This window comes from Pezoporus wallicus, unplaced genomic scaffold (assembly GCF_028554395.1).
Source record: "Pezoporus wallicus isolate ANWC-B61680 ecotype Strahan unplaced genomic scaffold, APGP_CSIRO_Pwel_v1 scaffold_3294, whole genome shotgun sequence".
Classification (NCBI taxonomy): Eukaryota; Metazoa; Chordata; class Aves; order Psittaciformes; family Psittacidae; genus Pezoporus; species Pezoporus wallicus.
In genome coordinates this window covers 1,781,152-1,798,698 of record NW_026635478.1, presented here as the reverse complement: position 1 = coordinate 1,798,698, position 17,547 = coordinate 1,781,152, and the positions used below count along the sequence as shown (strand labels likewise).

At 35.4% G+C, this 17,547-nt stretch overlaps 1 protein-coding gene across 4 annotated transcripts in view; it reads right to left on the bottom strand.

Annotated features, from left to right (window-relative positions):
• Window positions 1-662: 662 nt before the first annotated feature.
• The window catches only part of CFAP54 (cilia and flagella associated protein 54), a 115,639-nt gene continuing 98,754 nt past the window's right edge, over window positions 663-17,547 (bottom strand). For 2 of the 4 annotated variants that reach the window (XM_057425127.1, XM_057425143.1), the window contains 10 exons: window positions 16,595-16,700; window positions 15,749-15,841; window positions 15,092-15,233; window positions 13,251-13,451; window positions 11,795-12,003; window positions 8,743-8,892; window positions 6,898-7,004; window positions 5,919-6,108; window positions 4,493-4,570; window positions 663-1,197 (listed from right to left, as the gene is read on the bottom strand). In XM_057425127.1, coding sequence (XP_057281110.1) covers window positions 1,078-1,197; window positions 4,493-4,570; window positions 5,919-6,108; window positions 6,898-7,004; window positions 8,743-8,892; window positions 11,795-12,003; window positions 13,251-13,451; window positions 15,092-15,233; window positions 15,749-15,841; window positions 16,595-16,700 — 1,396 coding nt within the window. In that variant the 3' untranslated portion in view covers window positions 663-1,077. Of the gene's footprint in view, window positions 1,198-4,492; window positions 4,571-5,918; window positions 6,109-6,897; window positions 7,005-8,742; window positions 8,893-11,794; window positions 12,004-13,250; window positions 13,452-15,091; window positions 15,234-15,748; window positions 15,842-16,594; window positions 16,701-17,547 lie in introns of those variants that run through there. The other 2 variants (XM_057425135.1, XM_057425151.1) reach the window with 2 other exon arrangements.

Below are 17,547 nucleotides of genomic sequence, written 5' to 3'. Positions count from 1 at the left end.
CATGGCTACATAGAAGCATAGTTAATGACAGGACAATTTTCACAGGACACCTGCTCAAACATCCTGGGTGGTTTTTTGCTGTCTGTTGCAAACAAATTATTATAACTAGTGAAGGAGTGCCTGGCCTTGTGATGGGAGCAAAACCAGAGGGCATGAGCACTCTCTTATGCAGGCTTGTTAAACTATCTCACTTCTTTGTGTCAAATTCCCCATCTCTAACACTGGGACAAGCACATTACCTCAGGTGGCTGTTATTAGGGCTCATTAGGGTTTTTTCAGCATTTTAAAATAGCATTTAAAGCATTGACAACATAAACAGAGGTTTTGTTAGCTTTTTAGAATGATGACCAAAAATGTTCTATACTGTATCAGGTTTATTTTTTTAAACTGGATTTGTTTGTTTGTTTGGTTTTGGTTTGGGTTTGGTTGTTGTTGTTTTTTGGGGTCTTTTTTTTTTTTTGGGGGGGGGGGGGGGTTGGGGGCTTTTTTTTCCCCTCCAGAAAAATGCTTTGAAATTATGAAGACATCTGAATGATCATTTTCACCCTCAACAACATGCATTGTGTTTAAGATACAAAATTCTGAAGTGCCAGTTTCCAAATAGAAGTGTAAAAGAGCAAACTCAGTGATGAGGCCGAAAAAGAAAATCATTCTCAACCTCAGAAATAAAACCAACTTTTAATAACTGCAAAAGCAATTAAATTGCTGATGAGAATAAAACCAGGGAAAAAGCAATATCTATTAGCAGATGCTGAAGGCTACAAGCCTATGCAGCTGTTCTAAACAATAAGAAACTACTGAAAAGCTAGAAAACCCCCAACAAACTCACTTAATTATAGATGATTGAGTAAATCAATTTTTTAAACCTCTTATTAAGGAACTACTTTTAATACACTCAATTCCTAAAAATGTATTTTAATTTTTTTAACTATTAATTTTAAATCATTAGAAATGAGATAAAAATGAAAATTATAAAACACAATACCCTAGTGTGATTAATGAGGTTGTTTCATTAACATAAGAAGTTAAGTCTAAATCTGTAGCACTCAGCAACTGATTAAACTGCAAAAACAGAATTTAGTGAAACAAAGAAATGATCCAATTGAAAATACTTTCTTCAGTTATTATACAGCCATTGGCAGGATCAAACATAGCTTCCAAACTTGCTATCGATTGCAAAGTAACATCAAATGGGATCTGGGAAAAAAAAAAAAAAAAGAAAGAAAACAGGAAAAAAATAACTATTAAGCTTATAGTTACCAAAAAAGTACATGTATACAAATATCTCCATATTAAAGCCAGATTTCTGACCTAAAGCCAACGAATAAGTTAGAAATATTAATTCCCTCAACTGAAATTTGTAGTTAATGAATCACAGAATCACAGAATGGCTGGGGTTGGAAGGGGCCACTGGAGGTCACCTAACCCAACCTCCCTGCTCAAGCAGGGTCTCCTGGAGCACATTAACTCAAGATTGTGCCCAGGCAGCTCTTGAGTATCCCCACTGAAAGAGACTCCACAACCTCTCTGGGTAACCTATTTCAATGCTCAGTCACCTAAATGATCTCTCACCCAGTCCTCCTCAAACAAGGGAAAGACTTCCTTTCTCCGGACCTTCTCTTGGGTCTCTTGGGTCAGGGATTCCTGAGGGCTGGCTTTAGCATTAAAGACTGAAGTAAAAAAGGCATTCATTATCTCTTCATTCTCTGCATCCTCTGTCACCATAGTCCCTGCTCCATTCAGTAGCAGGCCCACATTTTCCCTAGTTTTTCTCTTATTATTCATGTATTTGAAGAATTGTTTTTGACATCCTTAGTCAGATACAACTCCATGTCCATGGACATGGAGAACTATTGAGCTGATTTAGACACTAAGGAAAACTAAAGAAAGGGAAGCTTGGAACAAGCCATCTCGAGAGGTTAATTTTTAATGCAAGTATTTTATATATAAAACTAAAATTTAAGATTGGAACTTCCAGACAGTATACTTTATTATCTCCCTGAAGAAGATAACTATTCATGAAGTAGCTTTAAAAACAAGCCAGCTGATCAATTTTTATTCTTAAAAACATGAAGAGTCAGATAATTTTAAATGAATAATTCAATAAAAATGCACTTTTTCCACTTTCTGGATCAAAAGCACTGTAGAACACACAGACAGAAAAAAAAGAGAATCAAAGAAGAGTAGTTGGAAACATGATAGGAGTTAAAGTGTGACAGCTCAGAGAATGAGAAAACAAATATCATAAATTAGAACTGACTTTGTCCAATTAATTCACAAGAAGATGAGCAACAAAAAAGTGCATGTGGGGAAACATGATGTAAAGATACATAAAAGCAATGTATCTGCTGTCTTCTCCTGCATGTTTGAATACAGCGGAAATGTATTACCCTGTGGTATTTATAGTGCCACTTTGATCTTTCCACCTTTAGCCAAGAAGACTGGGTAATGCACACAAACAACTTGCTTGGAATTTTGGAAATACTACGTAGAAATATGCTATACATAATGAAGTGCTGAGCTGTCTGCAAGTCCTGTTGGCATCAGAGAAGAATGAAGATACTCAGTGTCTTGAAGGATTAGGCTTCCCTTGCTCAACTAAATATGCCATAGAATCTCATTTTGAAGTCTCTATCTGAAACTTTGTGATGAAAAGCCCATTGTTCCATCTGTTGAATCATTTTAGCTTGTTGTGGCATTTACGCTGAATAAAGCAGTGCAGTTAACATTGTATTCTTATTGAAAGTACAACACTAAATCTGCTCCTTCACTTTCATCGTAGACCCACAAATAGAAGCAGGCAAAGTGAAGAGGGATTCACAGGAATTTAAAACAGGTCCAGGAGACCCATGTGATTCTAGGAAAGCTGAGCTGTAGCTATCCCTAGGTATCTGTCAAATCTCTTACCATGTAAAATAGTTCTGTGGAACTGTGAAAAGTGTAGCTTTGGAGAATGAATGTGTCTGTATTTTTATGCATTGATAAATCCAGATTGAGTGATATGAAGGTCTGGGAGTCATTTAGGAGAGACCTTCAGGATGGATAACAAGGGGTAACAAGAATGGTGCAATATGCATAAAAGGGAAGTATGCACTCCTAGGTACCAGACTGCAGGATGCACAGGACAGCATTACAGATAGGCCACTACCCAAACTGTTCCCAGATAAAACTCAGGATTCTCTTGCAGCAGGAAGAGCTGTCTGACTGGAAGACTACAGTGTATGCCTTATACATTATAATTCCATTGTGAACAATTACAGGCAAGATGTTTGAGGATTTGTGGTGAGGGGGAAGGGGGTATGATGTAGGATCATAGAATGGTTAGGGTCAGAAGGGACCTTAAGATCATCTAGTTCCAAATTCCCTGCCATGGACAGGGATGCCTCACCGTGTCGCCCAAGGCTCTGTCCAACCTGACCTTGAACAGTGCCAAGGCAGAGCTTTTACCACTTATTTGGGCAGTCTGTTCCAGTGCCTCACCACCCTCACACTAAAGAACTTCTTCCTTATACCTAACCTGAACTTCTGTTTAAGTTTAAACTCATTACCCCTTGTCCTATCACTACAGTCGCTGATGAAGAGTCCCTCTCCTGGATCCTTGTAGGCCCCGTTCAGATACTGGAAGGCTGCTATGAGGTCTCCATGCAGCCTTCTCTTCTCCAGGCTGAACAGCCTCAGTTTTCCCAGCCCTTGTTGAACTTCATGAAGTTGGCATTGGCCCACTTCTCAAACATGTCAAGGTCCCGTCAGATGGCATCCCTTCCCTCCAGGATATCCATCAATACACAGCTTAGTGTTATGGGCAAACTTCCTGAGGGCACACTCAATCCCACTGTCCATGTCACTGGGCAGTGTGTAACATGTCACAGTGGATTCGAAAATCTTCCTTGGAGTTCCTTGGGCCCTGGCAGCTGTGGTCCTTTCCTGATCCTCAGGGTGGCTGAGAACACTGGACACTATTGCTGCCTGCCATGGTTCCCATAGTCTCCTCTGGGATACTGACTACAATTTGGTAACAAGAATACAACAGCACAGACAAAAAAAATGGCATGCTATCTCTCAGGATATGTCATGGGCAAGGCAGAGAAAGCTAAAGAAAATGAAAAGAAAGCCTGAATAACTGTAAAATCACTGGTATGGAAGGAAATTACATTTGGCAATTGTACCATGGAAATTCACTACAGTCTGTGCAAACAATGACCAGAAAATGGTGCATAATCTAGATGAACCCATTGTGAGTGAGATTAATTTTTAACAGTTTTATATGTATAAAATGGTAATCCTAATAAACAGTGAAGATATTCATAGTTTTGCAATCATACACATTTGTATTTCATTTATAAACATGAAAAAATAAAACCCAAATGGAAAGCCCAACAATGTATGAAAAAAAATGGGCAGATAACATAACGCTATAATCCATGTTTTAGTTTAACTGAACAACTGTTTTACTTCAGAAAACAAATTTTTACTGTTAAGGAGAAGAGCATACCTCAGTTACTGGCAAGGACAAGGCTGGAACAATAGACAGGAGTGCTTTGACTTCAGATAAGCACTTTTTGGCCATTTCCTAGTAGTATAAAACAAGACAAATCTAATGTTGTACTATCAGTTTCCTCAGATAAACTAACAGATTATTCCTTAGCTTTACAACATTTTTCAGAACAATCAAGTTTTAGGTTATTTTAATTGAATTTACCACAAAATAAACCTTAGCTGATGAATATAAATTTTCTGCAACACAAATAGCTGGGTTTGCTATACAAACACAAATGCCCTAACCTTGCAGTTTCAACTGAGGCAAAATTGCCCCTGGTGCAAGTATTAAATCCAGTGAGTGAGCATACTTTTGCTATGTGTTTACTAAAGATGTTATAAATAAACACTTTGATGATGATATTTATATGTGCATAATGCATGGCATGTGAATTTTACTAGCATTCTAAACATTGTTTTTCCAATTACTGACGTATATTAATGAAAGTTTGAGCAAAACCCTTCAGGTAATCAGAAGAACCCACTAAAGGATGGCTCTGTCTACCCTCTTGAAAACACTGTGATTGGCCAAAACATTGTTTGTTCTCCAAGCTGGTCAAAATACAGCCTTGTAATAATGGCACAGTGCACAATTGTCACTGGTTCACAGCATCCATCAGACAAAATGACAGCCTCTACATCATTAATCATTTCATATAATAGATATAAAGAGAATCCTGTCATATGATAAATGTCTCCCACTTTGAAAATAAACGTCTATTTTGCCTTGGCATTTATCAAGCAGCAGTTATGCTGTGGCAACATTCTATTCCAATGACATTATCTCAAACAGACCACATGGAAAATTCTGAAATTACCTCTTTTGTGTGTGTGTATGTGGGGGGAAGTTATTTGGTTGTGGACCATATGCAGCCTTGCTAATAAAAAGAAAAGAGGAAGGTGGCATAGAGAAAATGAAAATAAATTCACTGCCAGTTTTAGTCCTGTCTCAATAACGTTATTAGAAGGTTCCTATTTCAGAAACCGTCACTGCCCATTTTGTATTGGAGATGTGCAAATGATTTTTAAAAAGCACTTTTGGGTTGATCACCATACTAATTTAACACTCTGCCAAGCATTTCCAGATGGGGATTATTTTAAATTAGGCATCAATTTTCAAATCTACTTGAAGATGCAGCCTTTATTTTCAAGTGGAAGGTTGAAGATGCCTGACATTTTTGTAAAGTGACAAGCAATATACAAGGAAAAGAAAGAGTTAAATATTAAATGAAAAGTGAAAATACTTCAACAGTGCTTGAAAGGGGTGAGGGAATTTTAATCTTTTATGTTTGCCTTCTAAGTTACCTGTCATCATTTATTTCACCAAACAGACATCTTGAATAAAGTCAGACATATTTAAGAACAGAGCTGTTCTCACTTACTTCTGTTTTTTCATCAAGATGCACTTTTGTAAAATTCATTTTGGGGGGTTTTGAAGGAGTTGTTTCCAAAGTTTCACTTTGTTCAAGGAAACATGTGGGTTCTGAAGCCGAAGACAAGCTGTTAGAACTTTGCATCAACACCTCAACTTGCTGCTTCAGATTAGATAGTTCCCTCCGTAAGCAAATAATTCTGAAAGAAGAGAAGATTTTTCATTGTTGCTGTTATAAAATAACAATATTTGATGTTTGAGGGTTATAATTAAACTGACCTCGCTTTTATTACATATTATGTTCTACATTTTCTTTCAAGACTAAACTCATAAATTTACAAAAAGAAGTTTTCCATTAAAGACAGTGGAAATATGTAATGCATTCACTTTTTGCATTAAAAATTAAAAGAAGAAGTATTTTCAGAATGCCTTGTTAGGAAAAGATTTTCTCATCCAACCAGCACAAGGGTGGCAGGGTCTCCAACTTTTCTTGCCCCTTTATTCCTTCCCCTCCATCTGATTAGCATTTCCAAAAGTTCTGAGGCTAGATGAATGACAAGGAAGATGTAATGGAAAATGTCACAGGATATAAAAGCAAAGTCTAAGTCTAGGATAAAACTAAGAAACATTTTTGCATGCTCAGAGTTGTAATATGGGATGAAGATTGTAGCTGATCCAGTGAGAGGATGGGAATGACTGCTGGGGTTGCTTCTTAGATTTGCTAGCGTTCTCTTAAGTTTCTATGCCAGTGTAATGTAATGAGCCTATTTTTCTCAGTTCTTTAAGAATCAAAACTAAAATGATCATGTACTGAAAAGGCATATGTTGGATGGGTTTAATGCTGTGTACAACACCTTAGAGTTTTTATAGTGAAGAACCTCTGAAAAGCAAAAATGAATGTTTTTAAGGATTCACAGCTTTTTAAGTCAAGTGGTTGACTGATCTTTAAGATACCATGAAATAAGAGGATAAAGTCAGTGATTATTTACCTAGACAATGGAATCCACAAGTGGCCTGAAAATATAGACATTGAACTGAAATTCTTGATGTCACTAATCTTGACAGGCTCTGTATTATAAGCATAAAGCAGCAAAACCTGTAAAAGAGATGGAATCAGTGAGCTGTAATGCAGTAAGGTATCTGTCATAGACCTGAGCTATTTCATTTATACTAGATTACAGTAACTATCAAATACAGTGTACTGATGAAGACTTAGATAACTGACCTTCCAAAAACTGGAGAGTGTGGACTCACATGAATTTGTGATATCATCAGTTTTAATAGGTTTTTAAGCAATTTAATTATGGTAAAAAAATTTATATGGTTAAAAATTTAATTATACCCCACAGAGTCACCATCAAAATCCCAGTGTTATCCTGATCCTGGTCAATCAATTCCACTTATGCTCATGTCCAGAGTTCTAACTTCAGGTAGGCTGAATTTCCCAAGGCCCTGTGTAGTTACTTAAATGTGCTATATGGCCTTGTGCGTGGCTGTCCTCATACTAGGTTTAAATCACATAACTCACCAATCTAAAAAAGCTGTATCGATATAAGAGCACAAGAAAATGAAATTGAATGTTCTCATCTTTCACTGAAATAGTTTTCTATTATGATTGAAAATATGCTTCTCTGAATAATTTGACTACATGGAGAATGTCAAGAGTACAGCATTCATGTATTACATGTTTTCATGAGTTCTCTCTGCATCTAAGGATCTGTAAGGTCATGATAAAGTAACCTGCAAAACTATATTGAGAAGTATCTTATATGCACTAATTTCACAGGGCTTCTATCATAGAATCACAGAATCACAGAATGGTTCTGGGGTTGGAAAGTATATTACAATCATATAGTTCCAACCCCCCCTGCCATGGGCAGGGACACCTCCCACTAGACCAGGCTGCTCAAGGTCCTGGCCTTGTACACTGCCACAAATGGAGCATTCACAACTTCCTTGGGCAGCCTGTTCCAGTGCCTCACCACCCACACAGTAAAGAATTTCTTCCTTATATCTAAGCTTTATCTCCCCTGTTTAAGTTTGAAGCCATTATCCCTTTTCCTGTCACCTGAACTTCTGTTTAAGTTTAAACTCATTACCCCTTGTCCTATCCCTACAGTCCCTGATGAAGAGTCCCTCTCCTGGATCCTTGCAGGCCCCCTTCAGATACTGGAAGGCTGCTATGAGGTCTCCACGCAGCTTTCTCTTTTATAGGCTTACTAATAGAGAAGAAAATGGTCTAGTAGAAAATTTGATACTGATCTGATCTGCCCAAAAATTTGGAGACCATGAATTTCTACTGCAGTAGCAGAAATTTTACATACATGCTGTTCCCTTGTTTTAAAATAAATTCCATGTTTTAGTCTGCTGCCTTTTTCTGTTGCTCAGATCTCTCTCATCTTTCATGTTTAGTCTGACTTTTTAGAGAAATGAAGTTTACAAGATCCCATTTTCCCTGTATAAATATATCTTTAATTTTCCAACAGTTTCCCACCAAATAACATTGTTTGAATGCATCTGTCAGTTCTAACCAGACTTAACAAAGTGGAGGTCTTAAAGACATCATGAATCTGCAGCGGGTGTAAATACAACATGGCCTGGAAGCATTATATGGTCAACAAAGTATTTCTTTGGTCTGCCACCAAAAAAACTGTCCAAAACCCCTGCATTCTGTTTGTCCTGCATACCAGGTTTGCAGCACAGCTGTTGTCCAGTTTGCCAATCAGCATATGTATAATTCAATTAAAAAGCTGATCAGTCATAACACAAATATTCTTTGGAAATGAGACTTTATTTGTTCCAATACCTAAGGAACTGTTCTGGTGCAGTTATACCTTAGTCTCTGTATGGTTGGATGGCTTTGCCAGAGAAGGAATGTACCACTGAATGTTAATTTCCTTATTTGGAGCATTTGCTGCCCTACTCTCCATCTGATGCTCTGCTTCTGCAATGACAGAAGCTGGAGAAGATATTCCTGGAGACACCTGAAACAGGAGAGGATTTTGAGTTGTATTTTTTCTAGTGTAACATGCCAAATCTGTTATAATCTAGTGTCTACTAGAATCAGTATGACTTTCACACCCACATAAATGCATGCTTATTTAGGTAAATGGGTAATTTTAAAAGGTGCCAGGATGCAAGTTAATGCTTTTCAAAATTCACGAGACATTTCATAGGTAATGCAAAGGACCTCTGGGCTGACTTAGAGACACCTACAGTAAGAACAATTGTTACCTTTGACTTATCTTCCTTATGGCATTACTTTTTCTGCTGAAAGACAATATTTGACATGCTGACCACACAAAATGTAGTGCTGAAAAAGTAATTTTTTGGCTACACATAATGATAATTAAAATAGTAATTGGAATGTTAAACTAATGCTTTATTTATATTTACCTATTTGTTTTCTTATTAGCTGTGCAACTAACAAAGGGTGATACCTAACTATTCATTAAATAGTTCCTGTTTGGCTGTCATTTACCAGGGAAGTAATGGAGAAATATTGTAAACCAAGATCTACTCATAAATAACAGCTTTTATTAAAAAAAAAAAATATTTGATTTAAAAGCTGAGCAGTGCCATACTTTTCCTACTTTTTCAAGTGTTAAGTATTTCTGCAAAGAGCAGAGAAGTTCAGAGTGACAACGTGGGGCAATGCTGAAGTATATGAAAACGTTGTTAATGTCTCCATGACTGGTTCCAAAATGTGGGCTGCCTGGGCAGTTAGTTCAATTTTGAATGTTCATTGCTGAAAAAAGCTGGAGAATTTTAACCACTTCATTTTCAGAAACTACTGCTCATGACAGGACACTAAACCCAGGTGGTGGATTTTTCACAGTGTCATAATCTTACTTGTAAAGCCAGTTCCCATCTCACATCAAAATATAGAAGTGAAGATAAATCTGAAGTCATGAATGGTGAAGTCATGCATTTGAACATAAGGATATTCTTCTAAAGGACAATTAACTGGGGATGATCCATGCCACAGACTCAAAACACTGAAGCAGTGATAACAGCAGCCATAACCTGTGGTATGCCATGAGGTATGCATGGCTCACCCACCCACTACAAGGATCTTCTACATTCAGGATCTTTAGTTTGGCAATGAATCACCCACTACCCTGCTAGCATGGAATGTGAACAGAATTATGAGAAAGCACATATATGGAGGTGGGGATAATTGAATTTATTCCATGCCTCTGAACTAGAGCTTTTAAAAGTGCATTTTATGATATATATTTCTTTCTAAAACCTGTAGTATGTTTTCTTTTTCACTAAACTGCATCTTTCGTTATTTACATTATAATGAATCTTCTTGAGGAAGGATATTACAACTCCTGTTGGCAAACTGGAGGGTTGCTGAATGAAGTACAAAAATATTTATCTATTCAACTTTCTCAAAAGCCTGAAAACAACAAACTGTCTTAGTTGTTTCCAGTACTATGTACTATCATGAAGTAGTATACAAAAACAAGCATGCAAAATGCAACAGGGCACACAGAGCTGAAAAATACTTCAAGATTCAAAAATAGAATTACAAAGACATGTGCAAGTGAAACAACCTTTTACATAAAAATCATTCTTTCAAAAACTTATCTGTAACTGTACTGTTAAAAATCCTAGTATCAAATTACAGTAACATTTTTAAAATAACACAGCCTTCTGAATAAAGCTTCTAAAAATGTTGTGATAAAAATCAGTGAAGCTTAGAATAAAAAAAAAATAAGAGCTTTATGCTTGTTAGCTGTCTGCAACAGTGAAGCTAACACATGATTATGCAGCTTGCACCCGTCATGAATATGACAGTGAGCTCTGAAGCTTATTATTCTAGGACAGTGTAATACTAATTATGTCCAAAAAAGACTAGACAGAGTAAAATAATTTTTGATATACGATGGCTTCTATAAATGTCACATACCATATATTTACAATTTATTCAGCATCACAGTCAGCTCTTTGTTGGGAAATGAGTAATGATATGCTGTCCAACATGGCAGAAAGTTCACCAACTCTAGAAGAGCTACTTTCACAAAAGTATTTTAATTCATTTTTATAAGATATCAAGTTCTCACTCCTCAGGGCTCCCCTGTATCTATCTAATACTGAACATAACAGGTAAAAGATAAACCATAGAGAGTAACCAGCCACTTTAATTTTTTATTATTAGGATAATTATTAATGTGAGAAGTGGAATGGAGAAACTTTGAAGAGAATTATTTTTACATTGGATCTTCAAAGACAAATTTCATTCAAAATTCAAAACATATTGCAGGGTCACAGTAGACTCCAGAATTCCAAATCAAGATTTCTCTGAGTAATATAGTGTGAGTGCCTATATTTGAAACCTCAAACAGGCTGTTTGCAAGCCAGAGATCTGAAAAGATTAATTTTCTAGGCAGCTGACAGTCAGTGAAAAAAATTGGCACACACCAAGTTTGAGGAAATATAGATTATCTGTTTTTTAAAAATCATTATAGGCCAAATTAATAATACAGATACTATACATACAAATGACATTGGGAGGACATTTTTGGTATGAAACATGGAGATCTACAGGATTAAAAGCCTCAGTCCTATCAAATAACACAGCCAACTTAATTAACTAACAAAATCTTCTTAAATATCATTCTGCCTAATATTTTAGGGTCTATATACACTGGGAATGGGATAGAGAGAATTTTTGCAGGAATGACTTAACACAAGGATATTTGCATTTGCTATGACCCTCACTGCTTCCTCAGGATTTTGGGTTTGCACCGATCCTTTGCATAATGAATTTCACTCTTCTATAGGGTCCTCAGAAATCTCACCATTGGAACTAGCAAAAATCTGAGTGAAATGCAAGTATAATACATATTTTTGAAACATCAGAAAAGAAACAAGTACCTTTGAAGAATCAGCTGGCCTATCAAGTGGCAATTCTACATCATGTAACTCTTCTGGGAAGTTCTCAAGACAACACACTGAATAATGAACCAAATGCTTTTTAAGAAAGGAATGCATTTCTGCTATGCGTAGAACAATCCCTGTGTCAAAAACAGAACTAAGGTGTCCATCTCTTGCAGAAAATGATCCAGGTCCTGAGTCAGGGGCAGCTTTGAAAAGAGATTTTTATTACATCATCATCTGCCATTAAAAAGTAAAGTTTCTACCGCTACTCAACATTCACAGATTTTGAAAGTGTAGTATAATATGTAAGTCTATTCAGTATCAAATAAATTCATTTCCAACAAGCATACTGATTGTTCTTAAATATTACAAGGTTATGCTGTTTGCATTGCAGTTTTTCAGACTGGAGATCTGATTAGGAAACAAGCTCTGTCTAGGTGTTATAAACAAGTATAAAATGATAGGTGCAGTTTCAAGGTTTTGATACTTGAATTTGGATGTATAATCAGCAGCATATTCATTAGATGTCTAACCCCCCATTAGAATAAATGCATATTTATTCAATACAGTCAAAAGAAGTTTTAAGAACTCTTAAATCTCTAATTTAGACAGCTAGTAGCTGATCAGTTGAGTTGCTCCATAGGCTCCATGACTGGTTAACTTCAGCTGAGATACACATGTACATTTTGACACCTACTTGTAGTTACTTTACTGTACTTATAGTTCTGTAGTAAGGTAGAATTCTTCAGTTTCATTTGTTGCTGCAAGGAAAAAAAGCCAAGCTTTTCTGAAATTACTACTTTCAGATGCCAGGTTTTCTCTCTAGGCAGCACCTGTATGCAGTCTAGTTCTGTTCTCATCTATAAGGTCATCATTTGTATATACAGCAGCTGGCCATCAGATGTAGATGGATAGTATTAGGGCCCTGAAATCCATGTATTCTTACTCTGCTTGAAAGGTCCTATCCATTACCATCTTTTGTTTACAGTGAAATAAACCAAGTATGTACATAACATCTGGGGTTTTAGTCAAAACATATTCAATAATGCTCAGACTTCCCATTTACACTACACTGAATTCTCATAAACAGGACTCCAAACTGAACAGATTTCTTTCTGATGTGACTTAAGTCTGATGTACCTAGAACTAAAAATAAATATAGATTATGACTATTTTTTTAATGCTTCAGATATAGTGAAAGAAATTAAGTTTTGAGAGATGTTTTTCTGGTAGCATGATGGCTTATAAATAATTATTAAAAAAGTTATTATCTTCACTTCCAGCACTTGTAAACTGACATAAAATCAATCTTGATTTCAGTAATTTTTTCGCATTTATACAAATTAAAGGAACTCAAAATGAGACTATCTCAGACGATAGCCTTTGTTCTTGTTGGCCCCAAGAACAATAACTTATCTATGGCAGTTTTCTAGAAGAAAGAAAAAAATCATACCAAATAGAAGATTTGTATTATAAAGTCTTTTTAAATAGTTGTGGTAGCGAACTAAGTGAATCCATGTTATCGTCTCTTTCTTCTGTCTGGCCTTGGTGGCAAGACTTTCTGTTCCTTCACTTTGGCTCTGCTTGTCTTCTATGATTTGCTCGGTTTCAGTAGAAAATGCTTTGGGACTTTCAGAAATAACATTATATCCATCTGCAAATCCAATAACAGTTCAACATTAGACATTAAGAGAATGGTTGCATTTCAAAAGCTATTTCTGCATTGTGTTGGAGTTGACTAATCTGTAATTAAAAATGTAGCTTGTGAACCTCGTTTTAGTTAAGAGGAAAATTCTTTCTATTCTGCTTTAATATTAGTTGAACTGGTAAAGAAATTATTTCTCAAGGCTGTTTTTTAAGAAGCTAGAAGGGGTGGAGAGCAAGGTGCTCTCTCTTGCTCTTTGAATTTAGACTAAACCCCTTATTTCTATATATTGTTCAATAGCAGATATTTACTAAATGGAAACTGTAGTAACAGTTTCCCAACGACAACAGTTGAACTTCCTAATTATTTATAGGGAGTTACGTACTCTGCGATGTTTTTTGTTAGCTTCAAACCAGCCCCTTCTAGATATTAAGGACATTATTAAGCACATTAAGCACAATGAAATGTTTTCTTAAGTATGGACTTTAAAAATTAATGTTTGGTTGCTGGGGTTTTTGTGTTGTCTAAAAGTTACATTTATGAAAAAGAGGAAAATATATCAGTAATAATCACTATTCATTTTTCTTTTCACTGCATTAGTACACGGCTCCTCAAAAGCCTATACAATTCTCATTCCAAACTGGACAAACATTATGTTACAGTAATTCCTAATAGTAAACTTCCAGAAAGTAATTATGTGTGCTTCTACAAAATCTGAATGCCCCCATTATTCCTGATATTTAACTGTCAATTGTAAAACCAGAATTCGTTAAAATGGCCACATTGTTTATAGATGAAATTTAAACAATGTGTTTCACAAATGGTTTTACAGAAAATATTTAGCATGCTGTGCTGATAATTTCCATTTCAATTTATCTTTATATATTTTGGCCTAGTATTGCTTTCCTACATTCTCTATTCTTTTTTGCATTGCCTAACAGAACTATCAGGAAAAACACCTGCTGCATTTGCTAAAAGAAAAAATGATCTGTAATTACAAGCAAATGGAGCTAGTACAAAACAATCAGATTGATGGAAAGTCTTAGCATATAACACTTGTTCTCATAAACCAATCAAGACACATATGTTTGAACACTGTACAGTAAGCTGACATTGCTCAGCTTTGCCAGCAACAGATTGCAGAGCAATTCAATCTTTGTCAGTCACTTGGGATAACTGAAATTAAGCCACTAAACCAAAATTTTATCACCAAATTAATGGTTCCCAGTTTAGACACAGATATTGTGTCTTAGTGTTTATATAACATCTGGTAAACAATATCCCAGAATTCCTAGTTCGACTGGTTTATTTTTAAATCAAAAGCTTCCATTTCATCAACCCCGTTAGATGTAAAATAAATGCAAAAGTTGGAAACAAACTAGGCAAAGGCAAAGTTCTACCAAGCTAATGGAAGCATCTCTAGATGTTAATCCATTGGATAGGAAAAACAGTGATTTTTTTATTATTATTATATAGACTTTGAATTTTAGAATACAGTATCCAGGCAGATAACTTACTTTGCTTTTACTTTCTAAATTTGACTTATAAATTTTCATAAATGAAAATTATATATTAAAGGTATTACTAAGTTACATGACATATATAATTTATTAGTTAATGTTCAAATATTACTAAATATAAAGGAATACCAGACAAAAAATCTCTGTATGAAGCAAGAAGATCCATAGAAGCAAATTCTGGGATTTTCTGTTGCACTGTATCCTTCATGCTGTGTTCTTTAATACTCTTCATTCCAATTAATAGCTGAGAATCAAGTACAGCTTCACTGACCTAAAAATAATACTTATTTTATTCAGAACCAGTTCATTACAATATTTACGTAGATCTTAAAGTCTGAGAATAGTAAAATGGTGACAAAAAATTAATTAACTCCATATACCATATTTTTAAAAGTCAGGAAAATACCCTATTTCTCTTTGACATATAGTACATACTAAAATAAATCATTACTGCTGACAGCTTAATTATTGCATAAATGATTTCAAATCAGATATCCTCATCTGGATGCCACTGCTATCTACCAGCATGTCAAATACATGTATAGACATATCAGGCAGGGTGCTCTTTTATTTGCACTGAATCAAACAGAGCCAGATCTGTCCAAGAGAGATTAAATGTACTACTCAGACCATGTAAATTTTAATTTCCTCAAATAAGACCCATGCCAAAAAATTCAGGAAACCTTAATTCTCGTTCTTGTTTGCATTGTCTTGTTTGCTTGTGTAAGTAGCATGAGATAAAATTCAAATAAAATAAAAATTACCTCTTTAGAATATTATACCAACCTGTGTAGCTGCTCTTACTGCAATCCAGGCTTGTATTTTGTAGCCTTCTGATTTTGGAAACTCCTCAGGAGAAAAAAGCTCTCCAGAAGAGATCTAAAATTATACATCAGTTCATAATTAGGATTCTAACTGTATTATGGTAAAATATATTTTAAATACAGAAAAAAAAATCCTTCTACTTACAGTATTATTGTTTTATTTGCAAGTTATAAAAATAAGCACTGATTGTAAATCTATGATTAATTGCTAAAATTGAAAAATATTATCCATAGCATATTACTTGACTGCTACTTGTAAATATTCTCAGAGCAGCTTAAACTATACTCAATACTGTACACAGTTTTGCTATAATTTTCCATTTTCTGGAATCTTAATTACCTCTTATGTTACACATTATACTTTGAATCTATAGCTTGTAGCCACTTCAGCGTGGCTTTTATATTCCTCATGCTGTCATACAGATTTGTACTAAAAACTTCAAATCTGGTAAAGTATAAATATTGGCACTTAAAAATCAGTCCTGAATGATGTTTTCTTTGCAGGGTACAAATTAATTAGTACATAATCAGAAATGAAAGCACTGTTGGTTCTGTTTCTTATTATTTTATACAGAAAATATATTAAATGTTATCATTCAATGCAATAAACATGAAAAATAACATCAACCAAGACAAAATTCTTCTGTTCTACTATACGATTTCTTTGTGTGATTTTTCTGGTAGGATTTTCAGCATCAGTATGATTTATAAGTCACTATAAGTAGAAGTTTGGCAAGATACACGATGTTTTAACAGAAATATACTTCCTGCTTTGAAGAGGCAACTACCCAAAAGATAGAAAACATACGTTTGATTTGGAAGGCACCATCTTATCTGTAGGTGACACATCCTCGTTATTTGCGGCAAAATGCAAATATAATAGTGCTATTTCAAGGTATGATCTTCTTATTAACCTGTAAGAAACAACACACAGATCAATCATTGTTACTATCAAAGTACGCACTGCAATGATACAGACTCCTGCATAAGACTAGACAGTCTCACCAAATAAATCATTCATTCAGCCCTCATCATCTACTTAAAGTGTATGTCAAATGTAAGTTGCATTATGTGCAACAAATATTCCATGAATAAATAGCAAATGTTTAGTAAGAAAACTGTAATTCTGCAAGGGAAATGATCTTTCTGTACAGAATCTGTACAAGTTCCTCTTCCTTCTTCAAGTTAAGGTATATACCCATTGACCTCATTTCCCTGAAACCTGTGTGGCTGAAATTGGATATGGGTTTTCAGTCAAGCTCTTTCAAGAATGAGTGAAAATATATACAGTGATCCGCTCCAACAAGTCCATGTCTTTCCTGTACTGAGTACTCCAGAGCTGAATGCAGTACTCCAGGTGGGTTCTTACCAGAGCGGAGTAGAGGGGCAGAATTACTTTCATCAAATTGCTAAAAAACACTACATCTGGAGAACTTCTCTGTCATTTCTATTCCCTATAGGTTTATAAAATCCTTTTTATGCAGGCTCCTCCTGGCTTTGGAGATCTCTCCAGATCTCCCCTATGAATTAGCTTTCCTAAGTGTAGCAACTAATTCCTGCTCATGTAATTACTATTATTGACAGAGTCATATTGCACAAACTTGACTGTTTACATAGTACAATAAATTCCAGCTTTGGTATGATTTGTGCAAAGCAAAATGCAAAAGCCAAAGAGTGCTGCACAGTTCAAAATAAGGCAAACTAAATGGGAGGATAGTGAGTTCCGGACTTGGTGACAATTTAGTTACCTTTCTAGTCCTG